Raw genomic sequence first — 15,419 nt, 5'->3', positions numbered from 1 at the left:
GCAAGTATTTATTTGTGATTAGAAAATGCAATTAGTCCTCCCATCATCAAGTTTTGACCCAGAAGAAGAAACAGATATTAATCAAATGTTCACACAAAATAGCAGCTTAGTTATGTGCTCTTAAAAGGAAGAACGTGGTGCTACATGAACAACCACAGAGAGGAAACATACTCAGACATGAGACCAGATCAGCTCCCAAGGGGAAGTGACTAATTCCCAGTGACAGATAAGGAAGTGAATGCAGGGAAAGTGAAGGGCATTCCAGACAAAGGAATCACCTTACCTACATGGGTCCCTTTAGGAGAACTAGCAGACTATGGTTCACTAGAAAACAAAAAGTAAAACAGTAAAGAGAAAGTTTTCAGCGTAGAATAAAACAACAAAACAAGTGTATATTCTTAACAACTAAGTCAGCATAAATATAAAAACACAGAGAGGTTAAAAGTAAGAGTAGACTTCAGGAGAGGAAACATTCTTTGAAACAGAGTTGAAGTGATATGGGGTTGGTCACCCAGAAAAGTCCAAAAATTCTACATTCCCATACTCCTAATTAACTCCAAAATATATAGAGCAAATATGACAGAAGAAATGGATTCACAATTGTAGGGGGAAGTTTTACCACATCTCTTCTAATCCCCGGTGAGATGAGCAGAAGATAATTAAGAGAGAGAGAGAAAATCTAAACATCTTTAACACTTAACCTATTTATATATCTTGGCACGTAATGATGACAGAACAGACATTCATCTTAAGAGAACAGGGAACATTTATCAAACTTGACCATATATGGAAGCCATAAAGCAAAATTTCAATAACTTGTCAGGAAACCGTGGGCTGATTTTGACTCTAAACCAAATTTCTTATATTCTTGACTGATAGATTTTGCTATCTAGATTGTAAATTAATATTTTTCAAAAGATTTTCTGTGTGTGATTATTAATCTGACATTTACAGTAAAAATACCTATCATACAAATAAACCTCCAAGTATTGTATTTGTGAACCACCGATGTCCTGAAGAATGAATTTTAGTCAGATAGTTCTTGTGGCAAGATACCAAAGCTGAGAGATTCTAAAACTCATAGTTCATCCATTGAGCAGTTAGTGCTTCTTATTTAGAACCTGAGGAACATCCTGGTTTGGTAAGGGTATTCCAGAGAGATGTGCTTAATTGATTCGTGGTCTTCTAGTCACTAATGTGGCATTTGCTGGGACTCTATTTATATCTTTTTGCTAATTACTAGTGAAGGTTGCTGCTGGATGAACTTATATTTTGAATGAGTCTGAATGATAATTTGTGATCAAGCAAAAAAGTTGAACCAAATTCAATATAATAACAGTTTTAAATAGCGCTGGATAAAATTAGAAATAATTTTGTGGGATGTTGTGTTTAAAGAAACAGTAATTACCTTAAATGGTACATTAAACAAAAAGATAGGTCCAAGTTTAATGCTTTAAATATATATCTCAAGAAGATAGAAATTAATTAGCAAATAAAGCCTAAAAAAAGGAGTTAAAAGACAATAGAAAAGAGAAGTGCTGAAATTAATGAATTATTAATCAAAGACATAACAGAAAAAAAAAAAACAGAGCTGAAAGTTGGTGTTATGTGTTGAATTAGGTCACCCAAAAATGCATGTGGAGGTCCTAACCCTCAGGACCTTAGAATGTGTTCTTGTTTGAAAACAGGGTCATTGCAGTTATAATTAGTTAAGATGAGGTCACACTGAATAGAGTGAGCCCTTAATCTAATATGATTGGTGTCCATATAGGAAGTTAATGTAAAGGTAGAGGAAGGTGGCTGTGTGATCACAGAGGCAGAGACTGGAGTATGCATCTATGAACCAAAGAACTTGACTGTTTGCTGGCTAACCAAGCTAACCAAGTTGAGGAGGATTCTCTCCAATAAGTTTCTGAGGAAGCTCTGGCCCTGCCAACAGCTTGATTTTGAGCTTCCAGCCTCCAGGATTGTGAGACAAGTTTTTGTAGTTTAATGCCACACATTGTGGCACTTTATTTTGGCAGGTCTGGGAAGCTAATATAATTTGTTCTTTTTTAAAAAAATTATTTAATTATTTTATTTTTTACAGACTGCATTTTGATTCATTGTACACAAATGGGGTATATCATTTCATTTGTATGGTTGTACATGATGTAGATTCATGACATTCATGTAAGCATACATGTACATAGAGTAATGATGTCTGTCTCATTCCATCGTTTTATAATTGGTTCTTTAAAGATAATAATAAAATTGAAAAATCTACAAAAAGACTTATCAAGAAAAAAGAACAAATGAAGCTAGAAATCATTGGATTTGAAATGAAAAAAGTGATTGAAACAAATCCCACAGACATTAAGGAGAGAGAATGTAATAAACAATTTCATGAAAATAAATGAAATGGGGAAAGTAAAGAGTGGTGATTAAATAGAATAGTTGTTCAACTATTTTTGAGTGACAGGGACAGGTAAGGGGCATTACCAGCTATGTGCTTTTTTGTTTGTTTTATAACATAGGTACATTTTGCTGTAATTTTGAAGCATTTTTGCAATTGAAATTTCAAACATAAGCACACCTTAAATGCACCCACATGTACCCATTTTCCAACTTTATTATTTTCCTAATTAGGTTTCACCTTACTCCACTTTTTTTTCTTTGTCAAAATACTTTATAGAACCTCAAACAACATTTCATTTCATCTATAATTATAGAAGTACACATAGTAAACTAATATTTTTACCTTGCTACCACACCATTATCAAATACCTATTACAATGAACAATAGTTTTTAAATTCCATCTCCTGTCCAGTAAATTTCTAATTTTCCCCAACTGTCTAAATACTACTTATTCGTTTAATAAGGACCTAGTTAGTTTCATTTATTTATGATCTGTTGTATGTTTTTATTATGATTTTGAAGTCTCCTCCATATTTAAGTGAATAAACTTCATTGTTTCTATGTTTGCATTTGTTTTTTTTTTAATTTTTATTTAGCTTTTAATTTTTTACGAACTGCATTTTGATTCATTGTACACAAATGGGGTACATAATTTTGTTTCTATGGTTGTGCACAATGTAGATTTTGTTTCTCATTTTTAAAATTAAACTTTCAAAGTTTTCTCTGTTTTATGAGTTTATTTATCAAGGATGCAGCTCTTGAAATGATATTTTTAAAACAAAATCAATGTATTTTATCTTTCTATTTTAGTGACATTTATATTGCTCTTTTGTAAATTCCTCATTAGACCACTTCTATTTTTATTTATTTTTTGTCTTAAAATGGAAACATGTAAGAGTAAACTCCTTTTCCTCTCCAGATGAAGTTCTGTCCCCACTGAATGCTATTCCAAATTACTTTAAAGGCATTATCAGTCATGCTTTTACTTTCCCCCTCAAATGTGAAAGTTTACAGAGATATTTTATAATTTCAAAGTGAATGGGTTCTGTGGAACCCATTCCATGTGGAATGGTTCCTGTGGAACTCTTACTCCTTAGTCCCAAGCTCCAGATTCACACAGTTTCTATTAACATCAAAGTGTCATCACCAAGTTCTAGAAGACAGACTTGGTGACCTCAGCAGTTTAGACACTTAGACAAATTATGTGTGTGTGTGTGTATTTTTTTCCAAAATTTTCATATATATATATATATGTATATGTATATGGAAAATTCTTCCCAGTTTTTTATAATATGCAATTGAAGAATAATTCAAATCATCAGTCACTTATGGACACCATTATAGATGTCACAATATCTAAAGCTATCATGTACATTTTCCAAATATGGTTCATCTTCTTAGTGTACTGCCAACTGTACAATTAATGTCCCTTTATTTTAGGTGTTTCAACTCATATCAGGTTTACCTAATTCCAACACATTTTGAATGATACAACCTCTCCAGTGGAATTTCTTCTTATTTTTAAGCACCTTCTCAGGTTTTTTTGCAGGGTAGGTGGTTACTGGGGATGAACTCAGGGACACTTGACCCATGGAGCCACATCACCAACTCAGGTCTCACTGAGTTGCTTAATGCCTTGCTTTTGCTGAGGCTGGTTTTGCACTTGAGATTCTCCTGCCTCAGGTTCCTGAACCACTGGGATTACAGGCGTGCCACCGCACCCAGCTACCTTCTTAGTTTTGACAGTAGTTTTGTGTTCCCATCACCAACTGAGCAAGACTTGATTTCACAGTGTTTGGGGGACAATATACAGAAGCATATTTTTTTGTACTTTTCTGAGAAATTGTCCTTCTAAATTTGATTTGTCAAAATTGCAAAAGTACCACAGTGAGTTTTTGTTAAATACTTCTCGTATATGTGTGATATGTATAATTTCACCTATGACATACTCAAACTCTCTGGATTGAGATAGATGACATTGTTCTATAATATAAGTAGAAAACCCCTACACCACAAACTCACCAAGAGACACTGAGAATAAAAGTGAAGAGAAGTCTCATTTGGCAAAGGCTGACAGAATATATTTTGCCACCGTTCAGAGCTCTTTGCTGCTTCAAGAGAGAATAAAAATTAAAATATTAGTACAAATATACTATAAAGCAATATGACCAACATCCAACTGTCAAAGCTGTCCTAAGAAGTCTCCTCAATCCCAGGTTAAATACTGTATTTATTTTTCTTAAAAGCCAGTCGTAAGGTTAAAATATACTGCCACCTTTCTTTCAAATTCCCAACTGACATAATAAAGCATATCTAAAGACAATTGAAGAGTGAGTCGATTGAAATTAAAAGAAATTTTCAACGATAGCTACCAAATACATTATATGAAGCGTTCCCCAGTAACTCAGTAAGAATCATCTGAATGGTTGAAAATAAAGGTTCCCTATCTGAACATGATACCCGGAAAATTTTGCTTCATTATATCTGGAGTAGGATCCAGGAACTTACATTTATAACAAGTGATTCCCATGGTCAGTTAAGTTTGGAGAAAGACTAACTCTGAAATCAAGCAGCATAACTTGTTTATTAATATCTCCTTCCTTTCTCATTCACCAACACACTAAACTCAACTTATTCATTACTTCGCACCTTCTGTCATTTGCCATCTTTCAGGCATTGTTGGGCACTGGTGAATGACAATGGATGGATCAGGGTGCATGGTGCCTCCCTTTTAGTGCTCATGAATTAGTGGTGAATAAAGATACATTAAGGCAATGTTACCCACGGGTACATTATGTAAAATCATAGAAATAAGAGACTCCCTATATTTGTCCATATTGATTGGGTATATTCACTGGTCTTGCTTTTAAACACCTATCATTTTTTCAAAACATTTTACCATACAAGAGGCTGAAAGTTGATTATTTTTATACCTTCATGTCATAACAATATTTTCAATCCACAGATATTCCTCTTAGTAGCCAAATTAAGATAGCAAATCTCTTCCCTGGAGCAGTCATTTTTATCTACACCTTCAATTGAATCTACTGCTATTCTTCTAGGAAAAGAAAATAGTTTCCAAGTAAATACTCACCTCCTTTTAAGGGGATAGCATATGACAATCTCTTAAACAGGATTTGAAACTTCAAGCTGATAAAATTTCTTTCACAAATTATCTTATAAATTAAGAACCAAAAGAAAAGCTTTAAGGGAAAGTATCTTAGAAGGCAAGATACTTGCTGTCCATGGATTCTATTGAAGACAAACCCACAATCTGAGGAGATGTATGAGGGCAAAATTTTATAAGACCTAATTTTATTTGACAAGGGGTGTCTGTCACGCTGCTGAGTATTGAGCAGCCTTTGCTTTCAGGTTCTTTGTTGTTCTCCAGTCGCTGAAAATGATGGGAACTTCAGATGGATTCTCCAGTGAATAGGATGTTCTATGAGTAGGAACTCATTAAAGCTGAAAACATCAACGTCAAAGATAACCAGGATTACAGGCTAATATTTCAGAGCTAAAGAGTACAGCAAGGGAAATGGGACAAGAACCTCAGCATGACTTTGGAAAATTCAAAGTCCTTGGCAATTTTTGAGACAGATCTATCAAGAAATGTGACTTTGACCTAAATAAAAAACCTGAGGTGATTCTAATTTGTATTTTATATTTTTGCTGCCATTTGCTTACGTTAAGCCTTCTTAGTCTTAATAGAACAGAGCTATTTAATTGGGTTTCATTTTCCTGGTACTGGACATAACCAGGGGCTTGGTACGATCTAAGCATCTGACCTGTGGGAATGCTGTTACAATGCCGTTCTCCCCCTTTTGCCTGCACAGCATGTGTGTGATGCAGAATGCAACTGGAGCCACCATCTGCTCTGCTGGGCAAACAATAAATTGTGAAGGCTTGATATTGGATCTTTGATTCTAGGAAGGCAAACAATTTTGAAGCTGTGTGTTGTAATTAAGCAAGGTTATGAAAGAGCAATTAAACGGAGGATGTAGTAGAGATACACAAAAAAGAAACAAAATACTGTTTTTATTTCAACAATAGTTATTACACACAGCTACTTCTCTGGGTTAGGGAAAACAACATGAAAAGTTTAATTCATTTGAAATAATGAAAGACTATTTAAGTTCTATAATGAGGTCTATCAAGATATATATTGAAGAATGTGCTCAAAGTACAGTTAAAGTAGGATGGCGTTAAGAGGGAAAAGCGTACAAGGGAGTTGATTTTGAATTTTTAAATCATGCCTTGGAGTAAAGGATGTGAATTTCTGGAGAGCAGGAGGAAAAAGAAAGTCAATGATTTTTTTAATAGTGTTTAATGTTTTTTGGTGTTTACCTCTACTGTGTTAGATATAACTGCATATAATTACACCTCAGATAAGAATATTATCTTGTAACCTACTGTGTGTGGTACCTAGAGTTATATCACACTAGGATAGAAAACTCATGCAATCCAGCTGAAAATGGCCATTTAGGTGACAGACCCCTGTCAAAGGAAAAGTTCCCTTCTTGCTCAGGACTGACCTGGAGGAAAGGCATCAGAGGAAATGGTAGCATTTTAACAGAACAATGCTTTCCAAACCTCAACCATTTGACTTGGAACTTCGTGAGTTTTGCCACACCCTATAAAATGTATAGAAGCATTTATTTAATACATTTCTTTAATCAACTCAAGTTTGTTACTAACAAGTTTGTTGTATTAAAAACAATACGTGTCACTTGTCATGAATCAAAGTAACCATGAAAATAAATACAATACAAAACAATTGATTGATTTAAAAATAAAATGCAGGATTAAATTAATAATAAATCCCATTAACTTCCTTCTAACCTAAAGGTGTTTGTCAATTAAAATAATAAAGTTATCAATTCTATAAGAGTAAAAGGGATCATTTGAGCAGATGACACAATTGAAGAAAAAATTAGACTCTGAATCATGACAATGATTGCATTGTTTTACTTTGAGACTAACTAGAAATAAAAACTCTGACTCGGGCATGTATCTCTTGAGAAAGAGGATATTTTATTCACCTTCTCTGACAGTTTTGGGTACTAAGAACTGATTTTCTAACTATATTGATATGAGAATATTTCCAATACAATTGTATTCCAAGAAACCATATGAAGCAATTCCCTAAACCTGTTTTTATAAATCTGTACACTCAGTTTTACCATCTGGTTTAGAAAAATATGCATGAACATCTTCAGTCAATTATTTCAAGTGTATCCTCATAATATTCACCATATTTCCAACCTTGGAATTAACACTAATCTCTGTCTCTGTCTCTCTCCTCACAATTAGTCAATCAGAATTCATGTGAACCATTCCTTAATCTTACCAGATCCATCTCAACCAGCCCATTCCATGTCACCATCAGACACCCTCTGTACTGTCATCAAAGTTTCTTAACTGCTCTCCAGGATTAAAATCTTGCTTCTATTCCCTAGATGTTGATTTGCCCTATAGTCATTTAAATTATTCTTTTAAATTATAGGACTGGAGGCTGGGGTTGTAGCTCAGTGATAGAGTACTTGCATAGCACGTGTGAGGCACTGGGTTCGATCCTCAACACCACATATAAATAAGTAAGTAAAATAATGGTATCGTGTCTATCAACAACTATAAAAACCTGGAGCGGATGATTAAAATATAACACTGTTTTGCCCAAAACTCTAGTCCAAGCCAGAGTCTTGACAGTGGTCTACAAAGTCCTCCATAAACTTATTTATTTACCCTCTGTATCTCTCTGTCTATTTTCAATCAAAAATCAGTTCATGAAGCTCAGGGATTTTGTGTTTATTGCTCTATCACCTTAGTGTAAACCTGCTTTAAGTATGTATACAGTAAAAATTGACTGAATACGAATGAGTTCTTACTTTTAGTGGGTTCTTATTGGAATTCCTCCCCAGACCCTGCAGTCAGTGGAATCCAACACCTTATCAATCCCATTGTAGCCACCATTTCATCCATGTGATTCATGTAATGTTTTAAGGGCATATTGATATAAGAAACTTGATCTGCAAGAATAAATTTTTTTGTTCAATTAAATGTGTGGATATGCAAGATACATACATGTCAGGCTTAGGCAGGACCATGATATTTACAGGTTGGAATCTTTACTTGGGTATTGTGAAGTTTCCTCACACAACACACAGTTAAAGAATAATGTCTTTCTGTAAAAGCTTGTGTTCACTTTCTTCCCCCAAATCAAAACAAATCAAAACAGAAAAGCATGTTCAGAAAACAATGGTGTGAACCTGAAGGGGTTGAAAAATTGAAACTTATTACCAACTACTTCTTATAAATCTTCAAACACATCTAAAGTAATTTAATACTGTATTATAATATATCAAGTACATTTGGAGGTATTCGGTGAAAGAATGCAGGAACAAATATAGAATGTCAGGATGTAAGTAGTTGGAATTATTTGCACACTCCCAGTGTCATATTCATCCCAGAACAGTGGTATGATGAAACTAAGGGGTTCGTATGCTGGGTTCATTTTTCTAATACATTAAACATATATATAACTATCAAAATTTTAAAATTCCTTTATCACCAAAAAAATCACCTCAACTGCCACTAGTTTCAATTGTGTCACATTCTGGGAAACACTGTCTAGGGCAGCACTACCCAATAGAAATAAATGATAACCCCCAATGTGAGCCACATACAAAAATTTTTAATTTTCTGAATCTACCCATATTCATAAAAGTAAAAGGAAACATGCAATATTAATTTTGATAACATATTTATGAAATTTAATATATCAAAAATACCATTTCACTCAACAAAAAAGCTATGACTTTTTAAATGCGCTAATGACCTGAATAACAAAAGAAGGTTTACAAATAGCCAACAAGTGTATGAAAAAATGCTCAACATTACTAATTATCAGGAAATGCAAATCTACACCAAAATGAGATCATCTCACCCCAGTAAGAATGGTTATTTTCAAAAAGATAAAATATAACTGAAGCTGGTGAGGCTGTAGAGAAAAAGGAACACTCACATACTGTTTGGGGAATTATAAACTACTAGAACCATTATGACAAACAACAAAGTTTCATTTAAAAAAACTGAATATAGAATTGCCATACAATCCAGCAATCCCCCTACAGCTTATATATTCAAAGCAAGTGAAATTAATATGCCAAAGGGTCACTTGTACATGTTTATTGCAACACTATTCACAATAGCCAAGATACGGAATCAACCTAGGTGTCCAAAGGATACATGAATAAAGTAAACATGTCACATATACATGATGTAATATTATTTAGTCATAAAAAGAATATGTTCTGTCATTTGCAGCAGCATGGATTGAATAGGAGGATACTAGGTTAAGTAAAATAAGTCAGGCATAGAAAGACAAATTCTTAATGTTCTCACTTAAATGTGAATGCTAACAAGTTGAGAAAAGAATAGTGGCTACCAATGCCTGGGAAAGTGGAGGGAGCAAGGGGAGAGAAAAATGATTGCTAATGAATATGGGGGTACAGTTGTATAGGAAAAATAGCTTCTAATGTATTTTATAACTCAATAGAACATTTATGGTTGACAGCAATTAACCATATATTTCATAATAGGCAATAAGGAAGATTTTGAGTGTTTCCAGAAAAAAAAATGGTAACTGTTTAAGAGGAAGGATATATCAATTATGCTAACTTGATGTTTATACATTTTATACATGTATTGAAATTTACACTCTACCTCATAAATATGTGCAATTATATATAATTAACTTAAATATTAAACATGAGATATTTTATTTTTTAGTACTAAGTATTTGAAATCTGGTATATATTTTCTACTTAGAGTAAATCTTTTCTTCCTCTCACCAAATGTATACCAACAGATCCTGGAAAGTTTTCATTAAAAGTTAATGGCAGAATGAATCAAACAACATTACCCTATGTAAATTTATGATTACACAAATGGTATGCCTTGACTCCACGTACAAATAGAGAAACAACATGTATCCCATTTGTTTACAATAAAAAAAAAGGAAAAAAAAAGTTAATGGCAGGGGCTGGGGATATGGCTCAGTTTGTAGAGTGCTTGCCATGCAAGCACAAGGCCCTGGGTTCAATCCCTTGCACTGCCAAAAAAAAAAGAAAAAAAAGAAAAAAAAAGTCATTATCAGTGTCTTAAATTTAACCAGATTATGCTTATGAATAAAGAAGTAGATATTTCTATAGATATTTTTTAAAATAACAAAGGTGTCCTTTGTTCAGTTATACGTGAATCAATTTCTTCCTAGGTTTACTCCCCCTTCTTTAATTTCCTAATGAATGAATGAATGATTTTTTTTACATTGTGCTAAAACAATTAACAGAGATCTGCCCTCTCACCAAACTTTCATACACTAAAAGTTTTAGTATATAAAAGTTTGGCTATTGGTACAATGTTGGACAATAGTTCTCTAGAGTTTATTTATAAACTGTCCAACGCTGGTGCTTGTTCTTATTGTTTAAGTATAGCTTTATGCCTGCTATTTGGAACATCACATTACCCTCTCCCTCTAGCCTCTGCCAACCACCATCCCAGTCTGATTATATGAATTTGACTATTTTAGATATCCCAGATAAGTGGAATCATGCACTATCTGTCTTTCTATGATGGGATAATTTCACTTAGTATATTGTCCTCAAAGTTAATTCATGTTGTTGTATAGTACAGGATTTTCTTCTTATAACTAAAAAGAACAGATAATTTTTTTAAAAGATTGAATAGTATTTCTTGTAGTTATATACCACATTTTAAAGTCCATTCATGCCTCAATTGTCATTTAGGTATTTTCCACATCTTGGGTATCATAAATCAATGAATGTAGCAGTGTCATTTTTTAAGACCTTGATTTCAAATATTTTTATAGATATCCAGATATGGGAATGCTGGATCATATGGTAGTTCTACTTCTAATTTTTTGAAGAATATCATCACTGTTTTTCATAACAGCTGTGCCATTTTGCATTTTCATCAACAATGGCCAAGACTTCCAGTTTTTCCACATCTGTGCTAACATTTATTGTCTTTTAAAAATACATATAATTGCAACTTGACAGGTGAGAGGAGACATTGCCTGGGTGGTTTTCATTTGCATTTCCCTGGTGCATAATTACATTGATCATTTAAAAAATATACCTATTAGCAATTTATTTGTATTACTTTGGGGTGAAATGTCTGTTTGAGACCTTGGCCCATTTGTAAATTGGTTTATTCATTTTATTTTAATACTGAGTTCCAGGTGTTCCTTATATATTTTGAAGATTAACCCCTATCAGCTATATGATTTGGAAGTGTTTTCTCCTATTCTTTAAGTTGCTTTTTCATTATTGATTATTTCCTTTGTTGTGCAGAGCATTTTAGTTTGATGAAATAGAACTTCTTCATTTTTGTAGCCTATCTTTTTTTCATATTCATGAATTCATTGTCAAACCCATGTCATGAAGTTTTCCCCCTTTGTTTTCTTCTAAGAGCCTTACATAATGAAAAGTCACAATCTACATCATACTCAATGGTGAAAAATTGAAAGTTTTTCCTCTACCATCAGGAACAAGGCCACTCTTCTACTGTTATTCATTACTATACTAGTACTGGAATGTCTAGCCAAAGCAATTATGCAAGAAAAATAAATAAGAGATATCAAAAAGAAAAGAAGAAGTAATATTGTTTAGATGATATACTTTTATATCTAGAAAATTCTAAACACTCCATTAAAGAATATGGTTAGAATAAATCAAGTAAATAAGGTTGCAGGTTACAAAAATCTTTATTAAAAAATTGTGTTTCTATACACTATCAATGAGTTATCTGAAAAAGTAAATTAAATTACAATCCCATTTACCATAGCACAAAAAAAGAACAAGATACTTAGGAATAAACTTAACCAAGGAGGGAAAATTCTTATCTTTAGGGAGACTTGAGGACAGCTTCTGGGGTTTGTGAGGATGAATGTAATATGTTGCTATCCACCTTCATAATCAAACATCTCTATTTTTCAGTCAAAAGATAAATTCCTGTAAGTAGGTTCCATAAAGGTTTGGAAATGAGAAGTTTGGCAACATCTAAGTAGTCTTTACTTAATTGGGATCACACAGTTGAGAAATATTTCTCACATTGCTGCCATCTTTTTCATACTCAAACCTAGCCATTTATCGTATTGAAGTAATGGCAAGCAGTTAGTTGCAGATAACATCCTCCTTAGTTTCTGAAATTTAATTTTATATATAAAAGTAACTGTCTATTTATAAAGTACAAATTTACATCTATTGATAAAATGGAAGTCAAAGTACATGATTATGCATAAATCAATTGGTAGAAGGAAAAAGTCATTGTAGTTTCACCTAGGTGAGATACTTTGAGTCTAATGGGGTTGAAAATCTGCAAGAGTGTGTTGCACTGCTGCTATTCTCTCCTTACCCGAAATAATATTTGAGAGTTCAATATATAAGGGAAAGTAAATTATACTAGCATATTGTGTAGCATCAATTAAAAATTGTCAGTACAGTGCCAACATTTCCTTCTAGATTTATTGCTTTTGGAACTAATAGATATAGTCTTTGCTCTAGGACACTCATTCTCGCCACACAACCCACAGGGTTCCTGTCAGAGGGATGGGCTGGCTGTGAACCAATTGCTAAGAAATTTGTTTAATAGAAAAACCCACAAGACACAATTATCTTCTGAATCAGGGGGCCTGATGGATTGAGCCATGCTAAAGGGTCTGGCTCTAACAAAATGGAGGAGCCCACCTTTTCACTGTTTATAGTGGTACAGATAGAGGGGGGGACCTGGAGGAGCTTCTTTGCTGAGAAACAGTATGGGGTACAGTTAAAGAAGCCATTTTGCTCTAGTGGGTCATAACAGCAGGGCCTGCAAATTGAGTTTAAGCCTGACTATGCCAATTACTAACTATAATTATAAGACTTTGGATTGTTTCCATACCTGTAAAATGGGATAATGCAAGTATTGCAAAGGGATATTTTGGAAAATTTAATTAGTAAATTTGAGTTGATATTAGTATGATGAAAAAACAGAAATTTACCTTTAACACTGAGAATTTTAGATGGAAACACATGGGTGTTTGGGTAAGTAGAGGTTGAAGAGAAACAATTGAAAACAAGTGTCTCTGGAGGGACATTCATGGTGACCAATCTTCTAGTGCTCTACAAATAGTTTTAAACTTCCTATTTTATTGGGACCTCTTGTATTTGTTTGGTGATTTATTACAGGTAGAATGCTAAAGAAGGAATTCCCAACAATCCCTGGGAACTATTTAAGAAGCATTTTTTTTTTTTTTTTTTTTTTTTTTAGAAATCGACTTTGGAAAAATTATTTTAAATGACTGTATTGTGGATTTTGGCTATAATAAATTCACTAATGGAAATGCTAAGAATCACAAAACGAATTACAAGTTTATTGAAGCCTTATGGAAATGTTTGCAGACACAGGTACTCCAAATTGAATCACTAGTAATCCTTCATATTCTTTGCCAAAGATAATTCATGTGTTATCTCTTTACCTCATCCATTTTCATTATGACAGTGCTTCATGTGAGAATGTTTTATGATTTTAAAGGTTTTCTGTACTTGTCAGTGATTTTAATGAAGTTTTTGAAATTTTACAGTAGTATGAATTTGAGAGTATCAGATTCTATTATATTTGTCTTCTTTGCAAGATCAAATCATTTATCTACCTATTACCAGTCATGTACCACCAACGATATAGTTGGTTCCAATTTGCATAAGTATACTCCTTGGTACCAGGGAAATTTGGCATCATCTCTTGATAGAATAGTTTACTGCTTTAAACTATATCCTGTAAAGAAATCATGAATTCATAATTTTAAGGAAAAAAAAAGATGCCATTTCTAAGAACTGAATTGCAAAAAGAAAGAGAAATACCAATCAAAAGCAAAAAAGCTGGATAACTTCACATTCTAGTTCTTTAATACACCAAATATCCACCTTCTTTTGTACAGGAGGACCATTTAAACATATTCTAGGAATTTCCTTGTGTTCAGCATGCAGTATAATGGGCTCAGTATTCTCAGGAGAAAACGACCTGTGACTCCTGGTAGCAAGAGGAACTCTAGTGACATTCAGCAAGGGTAAGGAAGGTGGACCTCTTGGAAATTTACTGATTTACCATTTAATTTAATTACTAATTTCACTGTAGGTGAAAGAGGTAGAATAATTTGTTCGATAAAACAATTGGAATCTTCATGGGAGTCACAGAATTAGTACAGGGGACTAGAAGTTTGACTGTCTTTGAAGATCTAAGAAGTGATTACCATTTTTTTTCCTAGGGAGGAAAACATTAAGAATCTCTTGATAATAGTTGTATTCTAACCTTTAGAATATGTGACACGAATTTCTGCTGATTATGAAAGTTGCTTTCATCTGAACTACACATTCAATGATATACTGATGAAGAACATCTTCAGTTACTCACACATTTTAATGAAGACGTCCAATACAAGCTGGCCACACTATTAAGGACTCCAGTCTACTTGTAATTTCCTAAAAGTAAATTTACTCTGTTACTGACATAAAAAATACAGCTCTATCAATGTCACCTTTATGTCAGCAAACAGATCAAATGCTCCTAATATCCAGCGTAATGACATTCTGTATGGTCTAGATCACATTTGTGATAGTATATTTGATACAGTTGTAAACCTTGGAAGAATATGCCTGCCTAAGAGAATAGCTCTTTTTCTGGTCTTAAACACATTACAGTTGCCAGTGTAAATCACTTGTCAGTCTATGGCAAATGTAACAGTACTTTAATCTGAAAAAAGGAGAGAAATAAAGTACAGATAATCTTTTTGGCTATTTTCTTGGCACCATCATACATTGGAGACTGACAGGTCCTTCACTTGAGTGACAGGTGTCCTTTGAAATGCCTGTGAATCAGTATCTGTACAGACTGTTGAAATGCATATTTTCATCCTTATCGTAAAGGAATGGATGGGCAAGATAGGTGCTGTTAACATTGCAAA

General features: G+C 33.5%; 1 protein-coding gene across 17 annotated transcripts in view; it reads left to right on the top strand.

Moving 5' to 3' along the window:
- LOC306656522 (uncharacterized protein) overlaps positions 1-15,419 on the top strand; it is a 222,069-nt gene that overhangs the window by 198,253 nt on the left and 8,397 nt on the right. For 16 of the 17 annotated variants that reach the window (XR_013762533.1, XR_013762534.1, XR_013762535.1 and 13 more), the window contains one exon: positions 14,397-14,525. Coding sequence is in view for 3 of the 17 variants with exons in the window: in XM_079131841.1 (XP_078987967.1) it covers positions 14,397-14,420 (24 nt within the window). In the remaining 14 variants the exon portion in view is untranslated. Of the gene's footprint in view, positions 1-13,729; positions 13,867-14,396; positions 14,526-15,419 lie in introns of all 17 variants that reach the window. The other variant, XM_079131843.1, reaches the window with a different exon arrangement.

This window comes from Sciurus vulgaris (assembly GCF_902686455.1).
Source record: "Sciurus vulgaris genome assembly, chromosome: 3".
Classification (NCBI taxonomy): domain Eukaryota; kingdom Metazoa; phylum Chordata; class Mammalia; order Rodentia; family Sciuridae; genus Sciurus; species Sciurus vulgaris.
This window is presented reverse-complemented; position numbering and strand designations above follow the sequence as displayed.